Genomic DNA, 27,632 nt, shown 5'->3' with positions numbered 1-27,632 from the left:
GATCGCTAGGACCCAGGAGCGGCTGGGGGGCGGCTCTGGGGGGAGGATCGCGGGGCTCAGGCCCGGCCCAGGAAGTGACTCGCAGCCGTTGCGGGGACTCTGGCTCCCGGCGAGATCCCCGCGCCCCGGCGGCTGGTGCTGGGAGCCCGGAGCCCGGGCTGCAGCCGCGAGAGGGGAACCTCCAGCCGGGCCCTGCCCGCTGCTCCCCGGGAGCCTCTCCCAGGGCAGAGCCCCCAGCTCGGCCAGGGCCCCTTCCCGGCCCGGCCCCTGCCCCGGGGGGCCCCGCTCGGGGGGAAGGTAAGAGAGACCCGCCCCCCCCGTCACCCCCGGGCTGCAGGGGGCGGGTTTGGCCCCGGGCTGCTCCCCGCGGAGCCGGCTGCGATTCCCTGCCCCGGGCCCGGGAAAGCTGCCGCCAGCTCCCGGTGTGTGCGGGGCGGGGGGAGCCAGCCCGGCTCACGTTGGGGGTTGGGACAGCGACATCTAGGGGGGTTGAGGGGGAAGAACCGGGGCACAGGCCCCGCCAGGCAGGCTGGAGGGGGAAACCCAGGAATAATGAGGGGCAGAGGGGATAAAAGTTCCCCCAGATGGGCTGAGCCAGCTGCAGTGGTTGCAAAAATGTGTGTGTGGGGGGAGGGGGGGCCACTGGGGCTTTTCCTCTCCCCTTTCCTAGGATTTTAGTGCCCATTTCCCAGGGCCGTGTCCTTAAAGGCCTTGTACATTGTGGTGCCCGGACAGGGCTGCTCTCCCCCTGCATAAGATGTGACTGAGGTGCTAGAGGGGACTTGATCCAGTGAAATATTTACAGACACCCCCACACAGATCTCACGGTCACACCTGCTTTGAGTGTTTAAAAGAATCCCGGTCTCAGTTCCTGTGTCTGTGTCAAGCCGCCCAGCGCTTCATCCATGTGTCCTCGCCCCTGTCCCTGTCCCTCTGAGTTTGACTCCCCTTGGAATCCAGTCTGGGCAGTTTCACTCCTTTACATTAGTTCCTTCTGAAAATATTCTTTGTATTACTCTGAGCTCTTCATCCTACACTTCATTAGCATTGTGCGGAGGGACATCATTCTGCCATGGTATTCCTATTTTAATGGCATATAATCTTGGGAAATATTAATAGTTGTTCTCACATCTCACTGTGATACTGTAACAGTTCCTGTTTCTATTGCAATGTTCGCAAAAAGAAAAGGAGGACTTGTGGCACCTTAGAGACTAACCAATTTATTTGAGCATAAGCTTTCGCTGACTGATTTCATGGGCTGGTCTGTAAACTCTTTCACTTGCCTTTGCTTTAGCCAATTGTTACTTTTTCTCTCTATCCAGCACCCTAGTGCTTTATCCCATGTCCCATTTATGTACAGAATTTGGTTCCCAAATATTCACTAACGGCCAGAAGTTTCAAGGTTCAAGGCTCCTAGATACTTTGTAATATTCCACTAGTGGCCGAAATCCTTTCAAAAATATGCCCCTAAGGGCCTTAGAGTGTCTCCTATACAGGGCTTCTCAAAAGGAACTTTCTGTTTTTTGTTTTTTTTTTTACTAAGCATAGATATGCAACCCCAAGATAGATTGACAACCCCAAGAATTCAAACCCTGTGAGTTATGAACCCAACAGTCTAGAACTGAAAGAAAGAAAGAAAGAAAGAAAGAAAGAAAGAAAGAGGCTTTTCTTTTATTACCTTTCTGTGTTTGAGCCTTTGGGGTGTACTAGCTACATAGGTTTACTGCTTCCAAAGGGTCCATACATCTAGAATGGTTGTCCAACCCTGTAACATTCAGTGCCATTTTACACTTCTGGGAACATGTGATTCCCCTCCCCCACTTGCAATTGAAAATTGATTTTAAAACCTTATTTCTGTAAGTAACCCTCCATCCTGCACACTCTGAAGTGCCCACTTTACTTTCCTGAGTTCATTTATTGCGTGCATTCATGTGGATTTTTCAACCACATCGTTTATACTTCTAATGGCCTACGTTTTACCATTTTTGTTGTGATCCATTTCAGGGATGTTCTTCGTTTTGACACGTGTACTGGTTTGTACGGCCAAAGTTGAAGAATTTTTAAAATGAATTATTCTATGTGTCCTTTGCCTTGGTCAGGCCGGGGGACACAGTGTGCTGACCTGACCCTTTCCTTTATGTTTTCGCAGTGGGCTAGCTAATGCAGGGGAGGTACCCCATGGGAATAACACCCATTTGCTTCTAGACACAGACTGTGCTGCTGACTCTGATGTTAAATGACCCGTTATTGTTCATGGGCTGAAAACTCTGATGCTGATTGTGTCTCTCCTGCTTCTGCTCCTGTGCCAGGTGCTGCCTCTGAATGTCTACGTCCATTTGTGGGGGTGTCACGGAAAACAAATTAAATCTTTTAAAAGTAAAAGAATTAGCAGAGTCTCCCTTAGCCCCCCTAACCAATTTCTCTTATTCCCTTCCCTTTACTTCTTCAGGGCTTGTCTGCGTGGTCTGATGTTAAAGGTGTGAAGTTAATCCACATGAATTCCAGAGCTTTAAATCCCTATATGGACGCTCTCATTCAGAAGTCAGGTGGCCTTAATTTTGACTTTGGCAGTCAGGACAGCCACAGACCAGTGCCGGAGACCTTCCCCCCCAACACTATAAATGATGAGGTCTTTGATCACTTCTTGAACATTTTTTAAGTACTCTATAGTCCAGGTGTAACCCACATGCAATTTTGCAAGTCCAAAGAGAAGCAGTTGGGCGCTCATCTCATCTTCCCTGAATGTTCCCTTGTGTAGAAACGCCATTAGGATATTTCCCAAGTATCAGCTTTGGTCTGACAGAATTTCAGTACATGGGTTGAGGTGGAAATGTAAGGTGATCTCGCTCCTCTTCTCTCTTCTGCAAAGGACAGGACACCCTTCATGAGCAGGAGGGCGAAGGCCGGATAGTGTCACGGTAGGTCCTGCTGTGCGCACAGAGGGTGTTGGCCTGGCTGCTCGGTGATCCCCTTTGTAAGGAACACAGACCAAATGGCGGCACTCTTGTTCCATGGGAGTGAACTATAAAGACTCCTTTGATCTCTTGCCCTGGTGAGAGTGTGCCCTGAGGGAGACACACTGCACCAGAGTCTTGCCTGGCTTCATTCAGAGCCGTTCTAGAGCATGGAGACTGTGACTGTCCTAAATACCTATCTCCCCTCCAAGCTCTGATTGCCTCAGCTCTCAGGTGAGTAAAGAGGGAGCGGCCGTGCCAGGTGCCATGTCCCCAATGAAAACATCCGATGCAGCTTTGGAAACAAATTCAGAACATGTCTGATAACTGCCCCACCCTACTTCTGGATGCTTTGGAGCAAGATCAGCCCTACGCTCTGCACCTGTGCTGAGACAAGACATGACAATTTGTAAAGTGAGCTTAATATATTTTTGTTACAACTGCCAGACTGTGCCTCACACCTTTGTGAGCATCACACTCACAGACACAGATATGACCATCCTCACAGGGGCAGCTCATCCATATAGGTGAAATAGGTGGTCGCCTAGGGTGCCAAGTTAAATGGGGCGCCAAATTCGAGGAAAAAAATAAAATTTAAAAAAAAAATGAAACCCCCCCCCAAAAAGATGGAAAAAAATACAAATAAAATAATGAAGATGTCATTAGTTCAATTCCCGTTCGTGTACGGACGGAATATGACTGATAATTCATTTCTCTAAATTTTTGAGAATAAAATATTTGACATATTAATATATTTACTGCAAAAATAAAGAATATTTTAGTTAATTTTTTTCCAATTTGCGATATAGGGTCAGGATGACCCACTCCGCAATCTTGATAAGCAATAACTCAGCCACAATGAAACACTTCCGCCAGCCGCAAGAGCTGCAATGCTAGTGACAGCTAACTGGAATATACATGAAGGTCACATAGCCAGAAATTCATGTAGAGCGGTGATATCGCAAGTTGATACATGTCAAACGGTCATTTTAACACGTTGCAGGTAGATGGCTAAGAATTGAGCAAATACTGTGGAAATTTGTGTTTCTTGGTGCCAAAGAATAAAGAATAACGTCTTTCAGCATTATAAATCCAAAATGTGAGTATCTTTAAGCATTATTAAACGTTAGAACTTTTCTTTGTTTTAACTGGTTCACATGTAATAAGGTCTACAAAAGAAAAGTAACAACGGTAATGCTTAATAGACTACGAAAGTGATGACATCACGCTCCAAGCGGGTAACCGTGAGGAAGGGGATTACTTTCCAAACAATCAGTGTCGGGTTATAACGTCGAAAAAGGTCATTTTGTTTCCATGTAAACGCTGTAACTAGCTGTTTTAATAGGTGAGTGAGTGTATGTTACTAATCATTGAACCTTTAAGCAGTGAAAAGACGCGTTGGGATGGCTGCAATGTGGTTTAAATCGCCAGCCATGTGGTGGATGTGTCAGCCATCCTTAACGCTATCATGCTTGCAGTGGGGAGCACAGTACATAACAATATTCAAATGCCCCATGGCAGAAAGAGGAAAAAGAAAACCCTCAGGAGTTGAGTATTGGAAACGAAAGGCTGAGAAGGAAAAGGACCAAGCGAAATAGCAGGGATCCTTCCAGAAATATTATCTCTTTAATCCAAATAAAGATGGAAGTAGTTCACAGCATCCAGCTGAAGGTCTTTTACTTGGAGAGGAGGTTAGTTCACATCCATGAAAAGCATGAAAGCAGTTTGGAACATCAAGATGAAGGTATATTACTTCGAGATGAGGGTAGCTCACAGCATCAGACTGATACAGAAGTGGAGAAAATTTATTCACCTTCAGAGAGACATGTAGAAATTGAAGTAAATGAAGTAGAAGAAAGAAAGGATGAGGAAGTTACAAACAAGTTACAATTTGGGGAGCCAGTTTCATTGCCCACATGTGATGACAGGGTGTGGCAAATTCTCGTGGAACATGGACCCGAACAAGTTCATGAATTTCCCTTCCCTAAGGATGGAAATAAAAAAAAAAAATTCTCTGCTCAGCATTACAAGAGGAAACTCATTCATGGGGAAGAAATTCATCGAAAGTGGTTACAATATTTAGTGTCGAAGGACTCTGTGTTTTTCTTTTGCTGCAAGTTGTTTAGAAATCAAGCAATTGGTATACCACTTACTGAAAATGGTTCGAAGGACTGGGAAAACATATCTTCAATTCTCTCTTCACATGAAAGAAGTACAGAACATTTGGAATGTTTTCAAAATTGGAAAGAACTTGAATTACGATTGAAAAAAGGAAAAACTGTCGATGAAGAAAATTTATGTGTGATCAAGGAAAAAGAAGAATATTGGCAACAAATATTAGAGCGTCTCATTGCTTTAGTGAGATTTCTCAGTGGGCAAAATTTAGCATTCTGCGGCCACGGTAGAAATGAAAAATTATAACTCCAGGTAATGGAAACTTTTTAAAATGTGTTGAATACCTAGCTTTGTTTGATCCAGTCATGAAGGAGCATCTACGTAAAATAACTGATCATGAAACACAGGTTCATTACTTAGGAAAAAATATGCAGAATGAACTGATTCAAGTCCTAGCAAATGCCATTAAAAAGAAAATTATAGAAGCTGCCCATTCTGCAAAATACTTTGCAATAATACTGGACTGTACACCCGATGTGAGTCATATTGAACAAATGACGATAATCATTCGTTTTGTGGATACGGAAAAGTCTGCAGATGAAGATAATGTTGAAGTGCTCATAAAGGAACATTTTTGTGGTTTCGTACCACTGAAGGAGATGACTGGAGCATTTATGACTGAAACGATTCTTGAAACAATGTCATTATCTGTTGAAAACTTACGTGGCCAAGGCTATGGTAATGGGAGTAATGTGAAGGGTAAAGACAATGGTGTACAAAGGAGAATGATGGAAATCAGTCCTAGGGCCTTTTTCATTCCTTGCAATGCGCATTCTCTGAATTTGGTTGTCAATGATGCTGCTAGATGCTATTTGGAGGCAAGGAGTTTCTTGGACCTGGTGCAACGTGTTTATGTGTTTTTTCTCAGGCTCAACATGCCGTTGGGAGATTCTGATTTGCCATGTGAATTCTCTAACTGTGAAACCACTTAGTCAGATCAGATGGGAGAGTTGCATTGATGCTTTGAAGACTCTTCGCTATGAACTTGGAAACATTTACGATGCCCTAATTGAAATTTCTGATGATACTACCTTTACTGGATCATCTGCAAAACGTTCAGATGCAGAAGCTCTTGCAAATGGCCTTTCCAAGTTCAAATTTATGACTTCACTTATTTTGTTGTATAATATCCTTTTCGAGATTAACCTCAGTAGTAAGCAGCTTCAGGAAAAGAACCTGAACATACATTCTGCTATCAAAAACTGCAGAAAACTAAAAATATTCTGGAGGAATTCAGAAGTGATGAAGGATTCGAAAGAACACTGGTAGATTCTCTCGAGCTTGCTGAAGAAATAGACTTTCCGACAGAATTTGAGGCAGAGCCCGTTCGTATTCGGCAAAAGAAACAGCAGTTTTCATATGAAGGACGAGACACACCCATTCAGAACCCAAAGCAAAGGTTCAAAGTGAATTTCTACTTCACAGTCCTTGATACTGCTATTGACTTGGTTGACGAAAGATTTCAACAGATGCAGCAGCTAGAGTCAGTATTTGGCTTTCTGTATGATATCCACAGCTTGCAAAAGAAAACAGAAAAACAGATAAGAGAATTTTCCATAAAACTGGAGTTGGCATTGACTCATGAAAATTCAAAAGACATTGATGCTACAGATTTGTGTAGTCAGCTTCAGGCTTTTCAAGACAACTTAAGAAACATTACACTCCTTTAGAAGTACTGAACTTTGTTTGTGAAAATAAACTCTCAGGCAGTTTTCCAAACACTTTAATAGCTCTATGCATTATTTTAAGTTTGCCAGTTTCCATAGCTAGTGGGGAACCTAGCTTCTCAAAGTTAAAATTGATCAAAACATATCTGCTTTCAACAATGCAAGAGAGACTTGTTGGACTTTCAACAATGTCTACAGAGCGTGAAATAGCTAGAAAACTGGATCTAAGGGTATGTCTACCCGCCAGATTGGCGGGTAGTGATCTATCGGGGGTCGATTTATCACGTCTAGTCTTGATGCGATAAATTGATCCCCGATTGCTCTTGGAAGTGGAGTCGACGGGGGAGCAGTGGCCGTCGACCCAACGCCATGAAGATGCCGTGGTAAGTCGATCGAGGTATTCATGTAGCTGAAGTTGTGTACCTTACATCGCCCCCCCCCCCCCCCCAGTTTAGACCAAGGCTAAAAGAACTAGTGTCTGAATTTTCAAAACTTAAAAGCAAGAAAAGTCATGTTTTAAGAGCACAGAGTGTTTCTTATTTAGAGTGTTTTGTAAATACTGGTTAAAGTTCATTGAAGAGTTTTCTTACTTCTTTCTATATTGGATGTGGTGGTAATGGCAGTTAAAGCAGGATAGTGTAATGGATGATCTCGGATTTCTAATAATAAATAATTATAATTAACATTTTTAATACATTTTTATTTGAAATCAGACTGAAATATCATCTAGCTGTCATGTACAAATCTATTCTGAAAATGTTGAGTCTCTATTTTATCTGATCTCAGAAACATTGGTTGGATAGAAGGACAGACGGACAAACCGAATAATTAAGCCTCTGTTTAAAAGAAAACGCTTAAAAAACGTTAAAAGGAAAAAAGGGGCAAAATGTTTACCAAAGGCCCAGTTTACCAAAAACCTCAGCCTAGATCTGCCGTGGGCATTTGCGGGTGGGGGTGCTGATTGCATGGTTTGCCTAGGGCATCAGTTGCTGGCAGCTAGTCTAGGGCTGCCCCTACATCCTCATGTACAACAGGGGTAAAAGACAATGATGTCTGTCTAAGTTACATTTCCCTGGCAGAGCCTAGTTACAAGGGAAATGTCCATGGGCAACCCCCTCCCTTCCCGCACACACACTGCTCCCAGCTTCCGTTGGATTTTTTTTAAAAAGGGACAAACTCATGATCTTTGGGGCTCTGATTCTTGAGTGTTCAGGGCTATGCTAGGCCTTGGCCTGATTTCCAGGCAGGTTTTAGATCTCAGCCACACTGGAATCAGACCAGAGTCACTGCTGGCTCTGGCAGGGGGTGAGTGCGGATGGGCCAATGGGATCAGCCTCTGCCTGGTTCTCCCCAGGGGCTGCCGGGGGAGTCCAGGGCAGCTCATTCTTCAGGTGTTGCCACCAGAGGGCTCTGGCTATTGCTAAGGGAGAGGGGTTTACACTGCAATGAGGGCCAATCCCTCAAAATGGCCCCTTTGATTCTGCTCTTTTTCTAGTATTTGGCTCAGAGGTGCTGCTACTGGGAGGGTCTGAAGAGCCTGGGGGGAATCGGGGTGTGACACGGACCGAAGCCCCTTGTGTAACCTCCCCATCGCCCTTCTTACCCCAACAGGCTTAGGAATCACATCCACATTTCGCTCCAGATCGTCCCGTCTTCCAGGGGACAGGAAAGGGAAATGGCTGTGATGGAGCCAGCTCAGGTAGGGGATTTTCAGGGAGCTGCTGGGCGGGGGAAGGGAGAGGCGGGAAGGAGACAGGGTATGAGAAACCTGCTGATTTTCTGAGTAGGCCCATTGTTGGTGGGGAGGGAGGGACCTTCGCCCATTTCAAAAACGGGACACAACCCCCCTGCACAGGGCTGGAGCCTGAACCAGCTAGCCAGAGGCTGCTGTGAAATACGAAGGGAAGCTCTTGGGATTCCTGTCCCCGGCTCAGAGCTCTGCTTCCGATATCAGACTGTGTCTGTCAGGGATGCCCTACTCCATGTGCTGCGGGGGACAGGGAGCTCTCACCTTCTCCCACCCTCTGAAGCCTCCTGGCTGCTTTGAGCAGGGTGGGGGTGGGATTCTGCTACTCTGGCCCTCCCACAGCTTCACTTTTTTTTTCTTCGTTTCCCATGACTAGCGGGATTGTGGCTGGGGCAGCAGGCGCTGAGTGCGGGACTCTTGTTGTTTCAGATGCCGGTGACCTTCGAAGACGTGGCCATTTATTTCACCCAGGGGCAGGGGGCTCTGCTGGACCCCGCTCAGAGAGCCCTCTACAGTGATATCATGCAGGAGAACTACGAGATAGTGACCTCGCTGGGTAAGGGATTCCCATCCCCTTGGTTATTAGAAGCCATTGAGTTTGTATGTATGAATCTCGTCAGGTTCTTCCCTCATCAGTTAGATCAGAGGGGAATGTTTTGCATAATGAACAGTTGCTCTGTGCGAGAGACTTGCATCTCCTTGCCCTCTCCAGTGAGACACCTCCCCAGACATCTGCCTCTTCCAAGGGGGCTCAGCGACCATGTTTCTGTCCTCTTGGGTTCCATGTTCCCCAGCAGAGCACAGGGACAGGTTCCGCTCACAGAATGTCCTTCATGACAGACGCGCTCTCAATCCTCCACGCACCCTGATCTGGTCTGATTTTCCTTCCCCCCCGCATAGGATTCTCCCTTCCCAAACCTGAGCTCATCTCCCGCCTGGAACGAGGGGAAGAGCCGTGGGTCCCGGATCTCCAGGCCTGCGAGGAAAGAGAGAGCCTGAGAGGGGCCCGCACAGGTGAGGACTGACACTGAAATCATCTGGGGAATGAAGAAAAAGTTGAGAATCGTAAAAATGTGGTGTGAGTAAGCACCCTCAGTTCTTCCTCATCTCGCCCAGGGCAGCGCTGTAGTCAGCAGATATTGCTCACGGCTTTCCACCTGTCCTGTTAGCTGCAGGAGTTTCCATTCTGTCTCTCCTTCCCTGTGAGTGTTTGTGTGGGATGTGGAGGCAAAATCCAATTGCTCAGTATTCGCAACTGTAGTGTGTCGCGTTTTCCCTCGGTGCTATTCTTCTTTCTCCCCAGCACAATGACTCCTGTCTGAATTGTCTCTCTTTCCTGGCAGGTGATGAGAGAGTGGGTGAAAACAAGGAGGAGAATGATCATGAGGAAGTTCCCGGGGAAGTGGAACCACAGGGGACCTCTGTGCAAAGAGCTGAAGGGAATTTTTCCCAGTGCTGGGAACAGGGAGAAGCCTGGGGAAATTGGCACAGGTCAGAGATGCTTCAGGGAAACCACCCAAGGAAGAAAGTGGATGAATCTATTAAATGTGGGGAAGGAGACAATAATCCCACAACCCAGCAGACAAATTCCAAGGAAGACAAACCCTATGAATGCCTCGGTTATGGGAAAGGATTTATTCTGAGATCACATCAGACAATCCATATTGGAGAGAAACCACTTCAATGCGTGGACTGTGGGGAAAGCTTCAATACTCGCTCAGCCCTGAATAACCATGGGAGAAGCCACAGAAGAGAGAAACCCTCTCAATGCCTCGAGTGCGGGAAATGTTTCATTTGGAAGTCAGAACTAATTAGACATCAGCTAAGCCACACAGGAGAGAGACCCCATAAGTGCTTGGACTGTGGGAAAAGTTTCAAACAGAGGTCAGACCTTTTTAATCATCAGGCAATCCACACAGGAGAGAGACCCCATAAGTGCTTCAACTGTGGGAAAAGTTTCAGTCGGAGGTCAGTCCTTGTTAATCATCAGAGAATCCACACAGGGGAGAGACCCCATAAGTGTGTGAACTGTGGGAAAAATTTCATACAGAGGTCAGACCTTATTCAACATCAGAGAATCCACACAGGAGAGAGACCTCACAAGTGCTTGGACTGTGGGAAAAGTTTCAGTCGGAGGTCAGCTCTTTTGAAACATCATGCATTCCACACAGGAGAGAGACCGCATAAGTGTTTAGTCTGTGGAAAAAGTTTCATATGGAGGTCAGACCTTGTTAAACATCAGGCATTCCACACAGGAGAGAGACGCCATAAATGTTTAGACTGTGGGAAAAAATTCATACGGAGGTCAGACCTTGTTAAACATCAGAGAATCCACACAGGAGAGAGACCCCATAAGTGTGAGGACTGTGGAAAATGTTTCATACAGAGGTCAGACCTTCTTAAACATCAGAGAATCCACACAGGAGAGAGACCCCACAAGTGTTTTGTCTGTGGGAAAGGTTTCATATGGAGGTCACACTTTGTTAAACATCAGAGAATCCACACAGGAGAGAGACCTCACAAGTGCTTAGACTGTGGGAAATGTTTCATACAGAGCTCAAACCTTGTTAGACATCAGGCAATCCACACTGGAGAGAGACCCCACAAGTGCTTGGACTGTGGGGAAATTTCACACATAGATCACACCTCATTAAACATGAGAGTATTCACACAGGATCTAAAGTTCTCTGACACAGGGACAGAAAGTGTTAAGGAAATTGCACGTCATTGACCTAGATTCAACCTTTAGAGACATATTAGAAAAGTGTGTCCTCGTTAGATAAACTAGAGCTTCGAAAGGTAAACGTGTATTGTTAAAGACATGGAAGAAAATGGTAACTGTAGTAGTCGTTGTTTAGCTATATCTTGTTAGAGGTTAACAATGGAAATACGGTTCCTGTCTAGGGCTATATTCTGTTAATTCAGAGATCAAAAGGAATTATAAAGGTTTAGTTGGTTGGTTGTAATAATGTCATTGTTTGTCTATGAACTGCTTTATGGAGCATCACCTTATGTTAAGCCATGTAATTAATTACCAGTGATGTTTAGGAAATAGAAGGTTACTTCAAAAGCCTCTTGTTCAGCCAAGGACTGTGTGCTGTTGAGACGCTGCAAAAATGATCCTTTCTTACCTGATCTGCCTAAGCTTTATTTTGGGGGGGAGTGTGAATCATAAGACTGAGATCTCCAGTCCCCTCTGGACTGCCCTGACATTGAAATTTGGACATTGGACTAGGACTGGATTAAATGATTCTGTAAAGGACTTTTTGCAATTCTAAAGCATCAGTTGTACAGTGAAACTGACCTAAGGACTCTATGCGTGTCTGAGGGTATGTCTACACTACGAAATTAGGTCGATTTTATAGAAATCGATTTTTAGAAACCGATTTTATACAATCGATTTTGTATGTCCACACGAAGCGCATTAAGTCGGTGGAGTGTTTCCTCACTACCGTGGCTAGCATCGACTTACAGAGCGGTGCACTGTGGGTAGCTATCCCACAGTTCCCGCAGTCTCTGCTGCCCATTGGAATTCTGGGTTAAGCTCCCAGTGCCTGATGGGGCAAAAACATTGTCACGGGTTTTGGGTATGTGTCGTCAGGCCCCCCTCCCTCCCTCAAAGCAACAGCAGAGAATCGTTTTGCGCCTTTTTTCCTGGGTTACCCGTGCAGACGCCATACCACAGCAAGCATGGAGCCCGCTCAGCTCACCGTATGTCACCACACAGCAGCAGCTCCTTGCCTTCGTGGCAGATGGTGTAGTAGGACTGATAGCTGTCATAGGTCTCCTGGGTGCTCCTGGCAGACCTCGGTGAGGTAGATCAGGGACGCCTGGACAGACATGGCTATTCTCCTCTTAGAGCACCGAATGGGAGCCAGAGACTCCAGGTCATTCTCTTCTTTAAGTTTTGTCTCATGGAGATTCAGTCCTGCCTGGAATATCATGCGAGCTGGAGGCTTCTGCCTCAGGCTGCTCTCCCAGCCTGCAGCACTGTGCGGTCGCACTTACCCTTTGCTCCCATGGCTCATGAAGCCTGGACAGTAGTAAGGAGCAGGCCAACTACAGGCTGAGCAAGTGGTGGAATGTGCCTTTGGACGTTTAAAAGCTCGCTGGTGCTCTTTGCTGACTAGGTCAGACTTCAGTGCAACCAACAGTCCCATTATTATTGCTGCTTGCTGTGTGCGTCATAATATCTGTGAGAGTAAGGAGGAGACGTTTATGGTGGGGTGGGAGGTTGAGGCAAATTGCCTGGTGTCTGATTTTGAGCAGCCAGACACCAGGGCGATTAGAAGAGCGCAGCAAGGCGCGCTGTGCATCAGAGAGGCTTTGAAAACCAGTTTCATGACTGGGCAGGCTATGGTGTGACAGTTGTGTGTGGTTCTCCTTGATGCAAACCCGCCCACTTTGTTGATTTTAATTCACTGTAAGCCAACCACCCTCCCCCCCGTGAAATAAAGTAACTATTGTTTTGAAACCAGGCATTCTTTCTTTATTAATTAATAAAAAATGAGATAACGGACAAGGTAGCCCAGGTGGGGTTGGGGAGGAGGGAAGGCCACAGTGCTTACTGCAGCCACACTAAAAATCAAACTGTTTGAATGACAGCCTTCTGTTGCTTGGGCCGTCCTCTGGAGTGGAGTGGCTGGGTGCCTGGACCCTCCCCCACCGCATTCTTGGGCATCAGGGTGAGGACGCTATGGAACATGGGGAGGAGGATAGGCGATTATACAGTGGATGCAGCGGGGGTCTGTGCTCTTGTTGACTTTCCTGCAGCTCCAACAGACGCTTCACCATCTCCGTTTGCTCCCCCATTAGCCTCAGCATCGCATCCTGCCTCCGCTCTTCACGCTCACTTAATTCTTTCCTGGCCTGTGCCACTCAATGCCTCCATGCATTAAGCTGTGCCCTATCCATGCGGGAGGACTGCATGAGCTCAGAAAACATGTAATCACGAGCGCGTTTTTTTCGCCTTTTAATCTGCGATAACCCCAGGGACGGAGACGATAGGGGGAGCCGAGAAACATTCTACGCTTTACGATTCTGGGGGGACTGCATGGTCACCTGTGCTGCTGAGTTGGCCACGCTGACCAAACAGGACATGAAATTCCAAAGTTCCCAGGGCTTTTCCTGTGTACCTGGCTAGTGCATCGGAGTGCAAAGTGCTCTCCAGATCAGTCACAACGGAGCACTCTGGGATAGCTCCCGGAGGCCAATACCATAGATTTGCGTCCGCACTACCCCAAATTTGACCCAGCAAGGTCGATTTTAGCGCTACTCCCCTCGTCGGGGAGGAGTACATAAATTGATTTTAAGAGCCGTTTAGGTCCACGGAATGGGGTTGGCTGTGTGGATGCAGTCATTTTTAAATCGACCTAACGTGGCTAAATTTGACCTAACCCCATAGCGTAGACGAGGTTGGTCTTTTAACCAACATGCTCTCTCTTTTCTTCTTTTAATAAATCTTAGTTGAGTTAATAAGACTTGGCTGTAAGCGTGTATTTGGGTAAGAACTGAAGTATTTCTTAACTTGGTGCGTAATGTATTGGCTCCTTTGGGATTGGAACTTTTTAATATTATTAATAAGATTTTCAGTAATCCACATCATATTTCACTGGGCTGTCTGGGAGGGAGCCGAAGGCTGGGCTGCTTCAAGGGACCTGTGCTTTAGCCTCTGTGTAGCCCAGTAAGGTTTTGTAGAAGCTGTTTTGTTGCTGGCTTGGGGAATCAAAGTATTGGAATAGCCACCAGTTTTGAGGAGTGTCGGCCCCATTCTTTACAGTTTGCCCTAATGGAGCAATCTTGTTCAGTAAGTTCACACTTACTTCTTGTTCAGGCAATCACTTAGAGAAACAAGTTTGTTTACATTTATGGAAGATAATGCTGCCCTCTTCTTTTTACAATGTCACATGAAAGTGAGAACAGATGTTTACAACATGGTGAGCTGCAGGAGATCCCCCACCTCCAGAGGACTGGGGAGCTCTTGGGGATTGCTTCTCCTAGGCTGGGGAGCTGTGGGGGTTACCCTGCTGCCTGCAAGGGCTAGGGAGCACCAGGGTCCCCCACATCCTGGGGGACTGGAGAGCTCTGGGGCTCCCCCAAACTGGCAGCGACTGGGGAGCTGTGGGGGATGCCCCATCTGCTGGGGCTGGGGATCTGTTGGAATTCTTCCCAGGCTGGGGAGCTGCTGGGATTACCCTGACACCTGTGGTGGCTAGCGAGCTCCATGGGTCCCTCTCATCCATGGGCCCTGGGGAGCTCTGGGAGATCCTGTGAAGATGGGGGAGCTGCAGAATGCCCCTGTCTGCGATGGCTGGGGAGCCACAGGGCATTCCCCCATGCCCAGAGGTCCAGGGGTCCCCCACACTTGCAGCTGAGGGGATTCCCCCCACAAGCTGGGAGCTGCAGGGGTTTCCCAGGTGCCTGCAGTGGCTAGGGAGCTCCCAGGGTCCCCCTAAATCATGGGGACTGCAGATCAGTGGGGTATCCCCTGAACTTGCAGGATCATGGGGGATATCCCATGGGGAGTGCAGAGCCACAGGGGGATCCCCAATGGCCATGGAGACTGGATTCCCCCACACAAGTGAGGAATAGGGAGCTTCAAAGGATTTCCACCTTGCACTGGGGGCGGATTCCCAAGGGCGATTCCCAACTCCCCGGCCTCCGGGGAGGCTTAGGGGGTATTCACCCCCATTCACAGGGCCTGGGGAAGGGGAGCCATTTCCTCCCTGCCCCCAGGGAAATTCCCCAATGCCCCCAACCCCTGGGGAGCTACTCGGGATTCCTCCCGCATCTGTGGGTCCTTGGGAACTCCAGAGGTCCCAGGCACGCATGGTGACTGGGGAACTGAGGGGTATTCCACAATGCCCACGGGTTGTGGGGAACCGCAGGGCATTCCCCAATGCCTGGGAAGAGTGGGAAGCCATGGGCCCACGAGGACTGGTGGTGGCTTGCGAGCTGCGGGGGTGTTTCCCCACCAGCTGAAGCGGTTGCAGAGCTGCAGGGGATTTTTCCCTGACACCATGGGCTGGAGAGCACCGGGGCATGACCCCATGGAGACTGGGGAAATGCAGGGCATTCCCCGCCGCCATCAGCAGTGGCTGGAGTCAGAGCGATGGGGGAATCCCCTCACCCCCGAGGACTGGGGAGCCCTGAGTCACTCTCTTCCCAGGCTGGGGTGCCGCTGCAGATTCCTGCCTCGCCCACACAGGCTGGGCAGCTGGGGATTATTCACCCGTGCCTGGGGCAACTGAAGGTCCCACAGGGGAGGGTAGCCACAATGCATTCCCCCTGTCCATGCGGGCTAAGGAGCCACGATGGTTGAATGAAACTTTTCCCACAGGCAAGGCATTTCTGAAGTTGTGACCAGGGTCCCACAATGAGATTGCTCAATTAGGGCAAACTGCAAAGAATGGGGCCGACAATCCTCAAAACTGGTGGATATTCCAGTACTTAGATTCACCAAGCCAGAAACAAAACAGCTTCTACAATACCTTATTGACTGCACAGCTCCCTTAAGGCCTTGGACTCCCTCCCAGACAGCTCACTTCAACATGATGGGGATTACTGAAAATCTTCTTCATCATATTAAAAAGTTTCACCAATCCCAAAGGATTCAATACATTACCCACCAAGTTAAGGAATACTTCAGATCTCACCAAAATACACGCTTACAGCCAATTCTTATTAACTCAACTAAGATTTATTAAAAGAAGAAAAGAGAGAGTGTTGGTGAAAAGATCATTGTACATACAGCCACGCATAGAGTCCTTAGGTCAGTTTCACTGTAGGGATGATGCTTTAGAATTGCAAAGAGTCCTTTTCAGAATCATTTCATCAAGTTATAGTCCAATATCCAAATTTCAATGTCAGGGCGGTCCAGATGGGACTGGAGATCTCCGTCTTCCGACTCACACTCCCCACCAAATAAAGCTTAGGTAGATCAGAGAAGAAAGGATCATTTTTGCAGCATCTTGACAGCACACAGTCCTTGGCTAAACAAGAGGCTTTTGAAGTAACCTTCTATTTCCTAATCATCACTGGTAATTACATAGATTAACATCAGGTAATTCTCAATAAAGCAGTTCATAGACAGTTTATCACAAACTTTCAGAAGACAAACAATGACATTATAACAATCAAGTTTTATCTAAATGTTAATATTCCCTTTTGATCTTTGAATTCACAGAATACAGCCCTAGACAGGGACCGTTTATTACCATTGTTAACCTCTAATAAGATATAGCTAAACAACGACTACTACAGTTACCATCTTCTTCCATGTCTTTAACAATACACGTTTACCTTTCGAAGCTCTAGTTTATCTAACGAGGACTTTTCTAACATGTCTCTAAAGGTTGAATCTAGGTCAATGATGTGCAATTTCCTTAACACTTTCTGTCGCTGTGTCAGAGAACTTTAGATCCTGTGTGGATTCTTTCATGATTAATGAGGTGTGATCTCTGTGTGAAATTTCCCCACAGTCCAAGCACTGGTGGGGTCTTTCTCCTGTGTGGATTCTCTGACGTTTAACAAGGCGTGACCTCCATATGAAACCTTTTCCACAGACTAAACACTTGTGGGGTCTCTCTCCTGTGTGGATTATTTGATGTTTAAGAAGGTCTGACCTCTGTATGAAACTTTTTCCACAGTCCACACACTTATGGGGTCTCTCTCCTGTGTGGATGGCCTGATGTTTAACAAGGTCTGACCTCCGTATGAATCTTTTTCCACAGTCTAAACATTTATGGTGTCTCTCTCCTATGTGGAATACCTGATGTTTAACAAGGTCTGACCTCCATATGAAACTTTTTCCACAGACTAAACACTTATGGGATCCCTCTCCTGTGTGTAATGCCTGATGTTTAAAAAGAGCTGACCTCCGTCTGAAACTTTTCCCACAGTCCAGGCACTTGTGAGGTCTCTCTCCTGTGTGGATTTTCTGATGTTGAATAAGGTCTGACCTCCGTATAAAACTTTTCCCACAGTCCAAGCACTTGTGAGGTCTCTCTCCTGTGTGGATTCTCTGATGATGAGTAAGGTCTGACTTCCGTATGAAACTTTTCCCACAGTCCAAGCACTTATGGGGTCTCTCTCCTGTGTGGATTGCCTGATGATTAAAAAGGTCTGACCTCTGTATGAAACTTTTCCCACAGTCGAAGCACTTATGGGGTCTCTCTCCTGTGTGGATTGCCTGATGTTTAAGAAGGTCTGACCTCTGTATGAAACTTTTCAGACAGTCAAAGCACTTATAGGGTCTCTCTCCTGTGTGACTTAACTGATGTCTAAGTAGTTCTGACTTCCAAATGAAACATTTTCCACACTTGAGACATTGAGAGGCTCTCTCTACTGTGTGGCTTCTCCCATGGTTAGTCAGGTTTGAGCGATTCTTGAAGCTTTCCCCACAGTCCAAGCATTGAAGGGATTTCCCTCCATTATGGATTGTCTGATGTGTAAGAAGCCGTGATCTCGGAATGAATCCTTTTCCACACTGCAGGCAGTGACAGGATGTCTCTTCCTTGGGATTTGTCTGCTGGGTTGTGGGATCCTTGTCTCCTCCCCCACATTTAATAGATTCATCCAGTTTTTTCCTTGGATGGTGTCCCTGAAGGTTCTCTGACCTGTGCCAATTTCCCCAGGCTTCTCCTTGTTCCCTGCACTGGGAAAAATTCCCTTCAGCTCTTCCCACAAAGGTCCCCTGTGGTTCCACTTCCCCAAGCACTTCCTGATGAGGATTCCCCTCCTCCTTCTCACTCACTCGCTCAGCACCTGCTGGGAGAGAGACAATCCAGACAGAAGTCATTGTGCTGGGGAGAAAGAGGAATAGCACCGAGGGAAAACCCGAAACAAACACTGAGTGATTGGATTCTGCCTCCACATCCCACCCAAACACTCACAGGGAAGGAGAGATGGGAAGGAAACTCCTGCAGATAACAGGACAGATGGAAAGCCGTGAGCAATTTCTGCTGACTACTGCGCTATCCTGGGTGAGATAAGGAAGAACTGAGGGCGTTACTCTCACCATATTTTTCAGATTTTCAACTTTTTCCTTCATTCCCCAGATGGTTTCTGTGTCAGTCCTCACCTGTGCGGGTGCCTCTCAGGCTCTCTCTTTCCTCGGAGACCTGGAGATCCGGGACCCATGGCTCTTCCCCTCTTTCCAGGTGGGAGATCAGCTCAGGTTTGGGAAGGGGGAATCCTGTGCAGGGGGCGGAAATCAGACCAGATCAGAGTGCATGGAGGATTGAGAGCACGTCTTGTCACAAAGAACATTATATCCCTGTGCCCTGCTGGGGAACGTGGAACCCAAGAGGACGGGAACATGGTTGCTGAACCCCCTTGGGAGAAGCAGACATCTGGAGAGGTGAGGAGAATTTTTACACCCTCACTAGGAGTTTCCAGGATCTGTGCCGTCTAGGTGCCTTGCTAATGCACACAGCTCTGGCGTTAAACCCCTGCCTATTTCTAAGCCTTCTCAAGAGCTGGAGTTATTCCCAAGAAGGGAGGTAAATAAGGATTGTGTGTGAATGGGAATCAATACAGAAAGAACAATGGATGATTTCTGCCCCTTTGAAAGCTGGAGGGATGGGGATGAGCTAACATGTCCATTAAGTTTTGACACCATGTCTCACTGGAGAGGGCACTGGGATGCAAGTCTCTCTCACACAGCAGCTGTACATTACGCAAAACATTCCCCTCTGATCTAACTGACGAGGGAAGAACCTGACCAGAATCATACATACAGACTCCACGGCTTCTAATAACCAAGGGGACGGGAATCCCTTACCCAGCGAGGTCACCGTCTTGTAGTTCTCCTGCATGACGTCCCTGTAGAGGGCTCTCTGAGCGGGGTCCAGCAGAGCCCCCTGCCCCTGGGTGAAATACACAGCCACCTCCTCGAAGGTCACCGGTCCCTGAAACAACAAGAGTCCCCCACTCAGCATCTGCTGCCTTAGCACAATGTCACTAGTCACAGGAAAGGGGGAAAAACTCGAAGCTCTGGGAGGCCAGAGTAGCAGAATCTGACCCCTATTGTTCAGAGCAGTCAGGAGGCTTCAGGGCATGGGAAGAAAGTGAGAGCTCCTTGTCCCCCAAGCACACGGAGCAGGCCAGGGTTTTCTCATTTCCCACATGCCTGCCAGCCACAGGCTGAGACGGGAAGCAGAGCTCTGATCTGGGGACAGGGACAGGAATCCTAACAGCTTCCCTTCGTATTTCACAGCAGCCTCTGGCCAGTGGGTTCAGGCTCCAGCACTGTGCAGGGGGGTTGTGTCGTGTTTTCAGATATGGGGAATGTCCCTCTCCCCTTTGCTGCCAAGGGTCCTACTCAGAAAATCAGCAGGTTACTCACACCCTGTCTCCTCCCTGCCTCTCCCTCCCCCCATGCAGCAGCTCCCTGAAAATCCCCTACCTGAGCTGGCTCCATCACAGACATTTCCCTTCCCTGTCTCCTGGAAGACAGGCCGATCTGGAGAGAAATATGGACGCGATTCCTCAGCCTGTTGGGGTGAGAGGGGCGATGGGGGAGGTTACAGAAGGGGCTGGAGTCCATGTCGCACCCCGATTCCCCCCAGGCTCTTTAGACCCTCCCAGTAACAGTATCTCTGAGCCAAACGTTAAAAAAAGCAGAATCAAAGAGGCCACTCTTGGGGATTACCCCCCATTGCAGTGTAAACCTCTCTCCCTTAGCAATAGCCGGAGCCCTCTGTTGACAACACCTGAAGAATGAGCTGCCCTGGACTCCCCCGGCAGCCCCTGGGGACAACCAGGCAGAGGCTGATCCCATTGGCCCATCTGCACTCACCCCCTGCCAGAGTCAGCAGTGACTCTGGTCTGATACCGGTGTGGCTGAGATCTAAAACCTGCCTGGAAATCAGACCAAGACCTAGGGCAGCCCTGAACACTCAAGAATCAGAGCCCCAAAGTTCATGAGTTTGTCTCTTTTAAAAAAAATCCAATGGAAGCTGGGAGCAGTGTGTGTGCGGGAAGGGAGGGGGTTGCCCGTGGATATTTCCCTTGTAACTAGGCTCTGCCAGGGAAATGTAACTTGGAGAGACAGCATTGTCTGTTACCCCGTCATACATGGGGATGGTCATGTCGGTGTCTGTGAGTGTGATGCTCACAAAGGTGTGAGGCACAGTCTGGCAGGTGTAATAAAAATATACTAAGCTCACTTCACACATTGTCATGCTGTGTCTCAGCACAGGGCTGATCTTGCTCCAAAGCATCCAGAAGTAGGGAGGGGCGGTTACCAGACATGCTCTGTATTTGTTTCCAAAGCTGCATCGGATGTTTTCACTGGGCACATGCCACCTGGCCCGGCCGCTCCCTCTTTATTCACCTGAGAGCTGAGGCAATCAGAGCGTGGACAGGAGACAGGTGTTTAGGGCAGTCACCATCTCCATGCTCTGGAATGGCTCTGAATGAAGCCAGGCAGGACTCTGGTGTAGTGTGTCTCCCTCAGGGCACATTCTCACCAGGGCAAGAGACCAAAGGAGTCTTTATAGTTCACGCCCATGGGACAAGAGTGCGGCCATTTGGGCTATGTTCCTTACAAACGGGATCACTGAGCAGCCAGGCCAACACTGTCCGTACTCATAGCAGGATCTGCCATGACACTATCTGACCTTCACCCTCCTGCTCATGAAGCATGTCCTGTCCTTTGCAGGAGACAGCAGAGGAGCGAGATCACCTTACATTTCCACCTCAACCCATCTACTGAAATTCTGTCAGGCCAAAGCTGTGAAATATCGTAATGGCGTTTCTACACAAGGCAACACTCAGAAGATGAGATGAGCGCCCCACTGTTTCGCTCCTTCTCTTTGGACTTGAAACATCGCATGTGCATTACACCTGGACTATACAAAACTTAAAAATGTTCAAGAAGTGATCAAAGACCTGATAATTTGTAGTGTTTGGGGGAAAGTCTCTGTCTGGCTGTCCTGACTGCCAATGTCAAAATTAAGGCCACCTTACTTCTGACTGAGGGCATCCACACAGGGGTTTAAACCTCTGAAATTCATGTGGATTAACTTCACACCTTTAACAGCAGACCACGCAGACAAGCCCTGAAGAAGTAAATGGAAGGACATAAGAGAAAGTGGTGAGAGGGACTGGAGGATATAGATATTCAGGCCTGTCTGTAAAGGCCTATACTCTAAGAATTTAGGTGTATTCTTATCACTTGGCGAGTTATAGAGGTATAAAAGAAAGAATCAAAATCACTGTCTGCGGGTGTAAGGGCCTTCTCTCACTGTGACAGTCTGAGGCCCTGTGCTTAGGCTAAGGCCTTTGGCTAAGCAGCAAAGGCAGCCATAAGCTGGGACGCGAACGGTCACCTCCTCACACTCCAACCTAGTCACATTGAAATCAGGTGCTATTGGTGCAGAATACAATCCCGTCCTGATAATGGCCATCGCCTCCAGAGAAAGGGAAGTGCCTAGAAGATGCAAAAGGAAATTTAGTTTGACAGCATCCTGTCTGGCAAGAACTCACTTATCAATAGCTGGGATGTAAAATCCTCATTTCTTTGTTGTTCTATCACTGTAGTCCCCATTTCCCTATTGTTTGGCTGCATAATCTCTGTCTGGTTCTGTGATTGTTCCTGTCTGCTGTATAATTAATTTTGCTGGGTGTAAACTAATTAAGGTGGTGGGATATAATTGGTTACATAATCATGTTACAATATGTTAGGATTGGTTCGTTAAATTTCAGTAAAATGATTGGTTAAGGTATAGCTAAGCAGAACTCAAGTTTTACTATATAGTCTGCAGTCAATCAGGAAGTGGGGTGTGTGTGGGGGGGGGAATGGGAACAGGGAATGGGGGTGGGGAAATAGGAATCATGTTTTGCTAAGGGGGGAGAAATGGGAACAGGGACACAGGTAAGGCTCTGTGATGTCAAAGCTGGGAAGGGGGACACTAAGGAAGGAAACTGGAATCATGCTTGCTGGAAGTTCACCCCACTAAACATCGAATTGTTTGCACCTTTGGACTTTGGGTATTGTTGCTCTCTGTTCATGTGAGAAGGACCAGGGAAGTCGCAAAAACAGAGCAGAGGCAAAGTACCTTCGTTTCCCCAAAAGGTAAACAAGGTGAGGTCAGCACGGTGTCCCCTGACCTGACCAATGCAAAGGAGAAACAGAGCAATTCGTTTTAAAAATTCTTTGACTTTGGCCGTACAAATCAGTACACGTGTCACAACGAAGAACATCCCTGAAATGGAACACAACAAAAAATGGAAAACATAGGGAATGAGAAGCATAAACAATGTGGTAGAAAAATCCACATCAATGCATACAATCAATGAAGTCATAGGAAAGTCAAGTGGGCTCTTCAGAGTGTGCAGGATGGGGGGTTACTTACAGAAACAAGATTTCCAAATGAATTTTCAATTTTAAGTGGTGGTGGGGAATCACATGTTCCTGGGAGTGCAAAATGGCATTGAATGTTACAGGACTGTACAACCATTCTAGATATATGGATCCTTTGGAAGGGGTAGCAGTAAAACTATGAAGCTAGTACACCCCAAAGGCTCAGACACAAAAAGGTAATAAAAGAAAGACAAAATGTATTTATTTCTTTATTTAAATTGTAGACTTTTGGGTGCATAACTCACGGGGTTTGAATTTTTGGGGTTTCAGTCTATCTTGGGGATGTATATCTAACCTTAGTAAAAAAAAACAAACAAAAAAAACCTCACAGAAATTTATTTTTGAGAAGCATTTTTATACAAGACACTCTAAGGCCCTTAGGAACGGATTTTTAAAATGATTTAGGCCACTAGTCGCATATTTCAAAATATCTAGCTGCCTTCAACCTTGAAACTTTTGTCTGTTAGCTAATATTTGGGAACTAAGTTCTCGACACAAATGGGACATGAGAAAAAACACTAGGGTGCTGGATAGAGAGACAAAATAACAATTGGCGAAAGCAAAAGGAAATTGAAGGAGTTTTCAGACCAGCTCATGGAATCAGTCAGCAGTGAACTCAAATTACAACAGACCCTGAGATGTGATTGCTGAAGCTCCTCACAACTATTAATATTTCCCATGATTATTTGCCATTAAAAAGATGTATTCCAGGGCACAAAGACGTCCACCCGCACAACACTAATGAAGTGTAGGATGAAGAGCTCAGAGTAATACAAAGAATATTTTCAGAAGGAACTAATGTAAAGGAGTGAAACTGCCCAGACTGGATTCCAAGGGGAGTCAAACTCAGAGGGACAGGGACTAGGACACATGGATGAAGCGAGGGGCGGCTTGACACGGACACAGAAACTGAGACCCGGATTCTTTTAAACACTCGAAGCAGGTGTGACAGATCTGTGGGGGGGGTGTCTGTAAATATTTCAATGGACCAAGTCTCCTTTGGCAGCTCAGTAACATACAGGGGGGAGAGCGGCCCTGTCCAGGCTCTGCGAGGCACTGAGCCTTTAAGGACACGGCCCTGGGAGCGAAGATCCTTGGAAAGGGGGGAGAAAAAGCCCCCTCGGGGGGGGGGGGACTTTTATCCCCTCTGTCCCCGATCCCTGTCCACCGCACGTGTCTCTGTCCCAGCCTCCTGCAGGGCCCGGGCTGGCTCCCCCGCCCCTCTGCAGCTGGCTCAGCCCATCTGGGGGAATTTTTATCCCCCCGCCCCCCACATCCCTGGGTTTCCCCCCCGCCCCGCACACACCGGGGGCTGGCGGCGGCTTTCCCGGGCCCGGGGCAGGGAATCGCAGCCGGCTCCGCGGGGAGCAGCCCGGGGCCAAACCCGCCCCCTGCAGCCCGGGGGTGCCGGGGGGGGCGGGTCTCTCTTACCTTCCCCCCGAGCGGGGCCCCCCGGGGCAGGGGCCGGGCCGGGAAGGGGCCCTGGCCGGGCTGGGGGCTCTGCCCTGGGAGAGGCTCCCGGGGAGCAGCGGGCAGGGCCCGGCTGGAGGTTCCCCTCTCCCGGCTGCAGCCCGGGCTCCGGGATCCGGGCTCCCAGCACCAGCCGCCGGGGCGCGGGGATCTCGCCGGGAGCCAGAGTCCCCGCAGCGGCTGCGAGTCACTTCCTGCGGCCGGGCCTGAGCCCCGCGATCGCTCCCCCCAGAGCCGCCCCCCAGCCGCTCCCGGGTCCTAGCGATCAACCCACCGCTCTAGGCTTCGCCTCTCTCTGTCCGGCTTGTTACAGGCGCAGGCTTTGGGGTCCTATTGGGATCCTCATGGGTGTAGAAGGCGGGATGCTTCTAAATCACTTCCTCGTTAGTATAGTGGTGAGTATCCCCGCCTGTCACGCGGGAGACCGGGGTTCGATTCCCCGACGGGGAGGAAAAAGTCCTTTTGATGGAACAAAGAAGCAATGGTCTCAAGTTGCAGCGGGGGCGGTTTAGGTTGGATATTAGCAAACACTATTTCACTGGGAGGGCGGTGAAGCACTGGAAGGGGTTCCCTAGGGAGGTGGTGGAATCTCCTTCCTTAGAGGTTTTTAAAACCTGGCTTGGCAAAACCAATAAATATGCACTTAGCTAAGGGGTGGGGAGGAACTATTGTGGGGAGCTTTCCTGGCTTATACACACACCCCCCCCCCCGTGGACTCTAATAGCAGAAGGATCTGAGTCCTCGCTCCCACTCCCTTCACCTAGATGCCCGCCTGACCTCAAGGACTAGTCCCCAAAACTCTGAGGATGCTGGACCCAGGATTCCGGAGGGGACTTCACCCCCAATCTTGTTGCGATCACTGAGGACGGAGACTAGGGCGTCCCCACTCCGGGGTGCTCTCCTCGCTTTGGATGCTTCCCTGACCAGTGCATTGAGTTCAGAACAAATGCAATTTATTAAACAGCAAGTAATAAAAAAAAATAAGGAAAAAATGGGAAAGGCGAAAGGAAAACACGTCACCCCGCTCTGTGAGCAGGGCCGGATTAACCCTCCTGTGGGCCGGGTCTATTAGATTTTATGGGGCCCTCTTGGCTGGGGGTATCTCCCTGCTCTAGGGTCTAGGCTCTAGGGTCCCCCCTCGCCCTCCCCAGCTGCTCACTGCACCCAGCTCCGGACTGCTCCAGTTTCCCTCTGGCTCAGCACTGCTGCTCAAGGCGCCGACTTCCGCTCTGGCCGGTGGATGCTCGACCTCCCTCCTCCCCAACCCCTTGCCCCAAGCCCCCGCCCGCCTTTCCCATTCTCCCGCAGGCAGCTGCAGCTCACACCAAGGGTGGCACCCCAGGCCCCGACTCCCTCATTGGCTGCCTGCCCTGTCAATGGGGCTGACCTAGAGCCTTGGCCTCTCCCCATTGGCACTGGTGACTAGTCTCAGGTTCTTCATTTCTCATTGGCCCTTCCCCTGTTTTTTGGTACTGGGAGAGGGCCACTCAACACCCCCCCCCCCGCCCACTAAGTTTCAGTGGGGGGCCAACAGTCCCCTTATCCATAGACACATCAAAATCATTGTAATTTATTTATTGCTAGCTAGTAAGTCTGCTGCTGGGAAAAGTGATATTTGTATGTTTGTTAATATTTTTCACAGCCTCTCAGCTAGAGACTTGCGTTGCCAACCAGGTAATATTTAAAACCAGACCCTACAGTAGGAGTGCTGGAACTTCTTCTGCCCCAACTTTTCCCCACGAGCCCCTGCCCTGAGCCCCCGCCACACCCTGCACCCCCGTGCACCCCAACCTCCTGCCCTGAGCCCCTGCCTGCACCTCGCACCCTTACTGCACCCCAACCCACTGCCCTGAGCCCCTTGCTGCACCCCACACCCCTCCTGTACCCCAACCCCCTGTCCTGAGCTCCCTCCTGCAGTCTGCACCCCTCCTGCATCCCTGCCCTGAGCCTCCTCCTGCACATTGCACCCCTTCCCACACCCCACACTCCCTTCCGCACCCCCAACCCCCTGCACTGGCCCTGCATACAATTTCCCCACCCTGATGTGACCCTCGGACCAAAAGGTTTGCCCACCCCTGAACTAGACTTTGGGTGTCCGGTCAGTAGATCTGATCAGACACTGTCAGGTTCCCTTTTTAACTGGACTTTCCAGTCGAAAACTGGGCACCTGGCCACCGTAACAGCACCCAATGTGCAATAAATGTTGGGAATGCATCGGGGACAACTTTGGCTTTCCAAAGTTGAGGGAAGTAACCAGGGGGCAGCCGGGTTAGACTCGGCTCTGACCAGCAGGGACGAATTCATTGGTCTAGATGAAATTACTATAAGGTGGGTGCACAACTGGTTGAAAGACTGTACTCCGAGACAGAGTAGTTATCAGTGGTCTGGTGTCAAACTGGGAGGGGACCGGTGGAGGAGGGGAGAAGCCCCATGTGGCTTCCCCTGCTCTTTACTGGGAACAGGGAGCATAGGCGCCAACTTCCCTGCTTTCCCCTAGGTGCTTGAACCCCTGTCTGCACCTGGCCCTGCCCCCACTCCACCCCTTCCATGAGGCCCCACCCCTACCCCACCTCTTCCCACCCCTACCCTGTCTCCATTCCAACCCCTTCCCCAAAGTCCCCACCCTGGCCCCGCCTCTTCCCCGCCTCCTCCCCTGAGTGCACCATGTTCCCACTCCTCCCCACCCTCCCAGGGCATGCTAATGCCACCAAACAGCTGTTTGGCAGTGGTCGGGTGGGAAGCGCTGGAGGTAGGTGGAGGAGCAGGGACGCGGTGTGCTCAGGGCGGGAGGAGGAGGTGGGGCAGGGGAGAGGGAAGCTTGGCTGCCAGTGGGTGCAGAGCACCCACTAATTTTTCCCTGGGGGTGCTCCAGCACCCAAGGAGTCGGCACCTATGAGAGGGAGTGTGTGTCGTGGGGGACAGAGAACATGGAGTGGGAGAGGGGCAGCCCACCCAGAGCTTGTGGGGAAGCCAGGCTCCTGGGAGGGAGCAACCACTGGGGCTGAGAGATCAGGCTCTCCGCTCCACACATTGTGCCTTTTAGGTCAGTGGAAGTGCTCCTGGTGAGGTCAGGCCCCCCACCCCAAGGAGGGTAGTGTGGACATCGCTTACTGCAGTAATTCCTGTGGTGGCTCAAAGTCAACCTAATAGAGCTCGACTTAGGTTTGGTATATAGATGTCCCCTTACAAGCAAAAGGATTTCTCTCACCCAAGAGCTTTCAGGAGTCCATGCTCACTGGAAAGCCTTCCAG

At 49.0% G+C, this 27,632-nt stretch overlaps 2 protein-coding genes and 1 non-coding gene across 14 annotated transcripts; 2 read left to right on the top strand and 1 right to left on the bottom strand.

Annotated features, from left to right (window-relative positions):
- Positions 1 to 74: 74 nt before the first annotated feature.
- On the top strand, positions 75 to 13,017 carry LOC140898043 (uncharacterized). 6 transcript variants are annotated; one of them, XM_078848527.1, is made up of 6 exons: positions 215 to 297; positions 1,549 to 4,053; positions 8,408 to 8,495; positions 8,973 to 9,099; positions 9,444 to 9,557; positions 9,887 to 13,017. In XM_078848527.1, coding segments are annotated over exons 2-6 (1,719 nt in total). In that variant the 5' UTR covers positions 215 to 297; positions 1,549 to 4,051; the 3' UTR covers positions 11,275 to 13,017. The 6 variants fall into 6 exon arrangements, with proteins under 6 accessions (XP_073167570.1, XP_078704653.1, XP_078704654.1 ...); XM_078848528.1 differs by having other exon boundaries at positions 224 to 297; positions 1,544 to 4,053; XM_078848529.1 differs by having other exon boundaries at positions 226 to 297; positions 2,450 to 4,053.
- Positions 13,018 to 16,235: 3,218 nt separating this feature from the next.
- On the bottom strand, positions 16,236 to 24,585 carry LOC140898045 (uncharacterized). Of its 7 annotated transcripts, none has more exons than XM_078848524.1 (6): positions 24,343 to 24,573; positions 20,714 to 22,753; positions 19,951 to 20,038; positions 19,327 to 19,453; positions 18,625 to 18,738; positions 16,236 to 18,311 (listed from the first exon to the last, which is right to left on the bottom strand). In XM_078848524.1, the coding sequence occupies exons 3-6, from the start codon at positions 19,972 to 19,974 to the stop codon at positions 16,909 to 16,911; spliced, it is 1,668 nt and encodes a 555-aa protein (XP_078704650.1). In that variant the 5' UTR covers positions 19,975 to 20,038; positions 20,714 to 22,753; positions 24,343 to 24,573; the 3' UTR covers positions 16,236 to 16,908. The 7 variants fall into 7 exon arrangements, with proteins under 7 accessions (XP_078704650.1, XP_078704651.1, XP_078704647.1 ...); XM_078848525.1 differs by having other exon boundaries at positions 22,035 to 22,753; XM_078848521.1 differs by having other exon boundaries at positions 19,951 to 21,978; positions 22,526 to 22,753.
- A 174-nt stretch (positions 24,586 to 24,759) lies between these two features.
- On the top strand, positions 24,760 to 24,831 carry TRNAD-GUC (transfer RNA aspartic acid (anticodon GUC)). The gene has a single exon. It is a non-coding gene; the product is annotated as a tRNA-Asp (tRNA).
- The last annotated feature ends 2,801 nt before the right edge of the window (positions 24,832 to 27,632 follow it).

This window comes from Lepidochelys kempii, chromosome 14 (genome assembly GCF_965140285.1).
Source record: "Lepidochelys kempii isolate rLepKem1 chromosome 14, rLepKem1.hap1, whole genome shotgun sequence".
Classification (NCBI taxonomy): Eukaryota; Metazoa; Chordata; order Testudines; family Cheloniidae; genus Lepidochelys; species Lepidochelys kempii.
This window is presented reverse-complemented; position numbering and strand designations above follow the sequence as displayed.

Excerpts from the sequence above, each read along its gene's own strand:
- LOC140898043 (XM_078848527.1), top strand. Across the intron at positions 9,100-9,443 it reads CGAGATAGTGACCTCGCTGG|GATTCTCCCTTCCCAAACCT; the intron begins GTAAGGGATTCC and ends CCCCCCGCATAG. Across the intron at positions 9,558-9,886 it reads CCTGAGAGGGGCCCGCACAG|GTGATGAGAGAGTGGGTGAA; the intron begins GTGAGGACTGAC and ends CTTTCCTGGCAG.
- LOC140898045 (XM_078848521.1), bottom strand. The coding sequence starts at position 20,091 with ATGGACTCCAGCCCCTTCTGTAACCTCCCCCATCGCCCCTCTCACCCC. Across the intron at positions 18,739-19,326 it reads CAAGACGGTGACCTCGCTGG|GATTCCCCCTTCCCAAACCT; the intron begins GTAAGGGATTCC and ends CCCCCTGCACAG. Across the intron at positions 18,312-18,624 it reads CCTGAGAGGCACCCGCACAG|CAGGTGCTGAGCGAGTGAGT; the intron begins GTGAGGACTGAC and ends TCTCTCTCCCAG.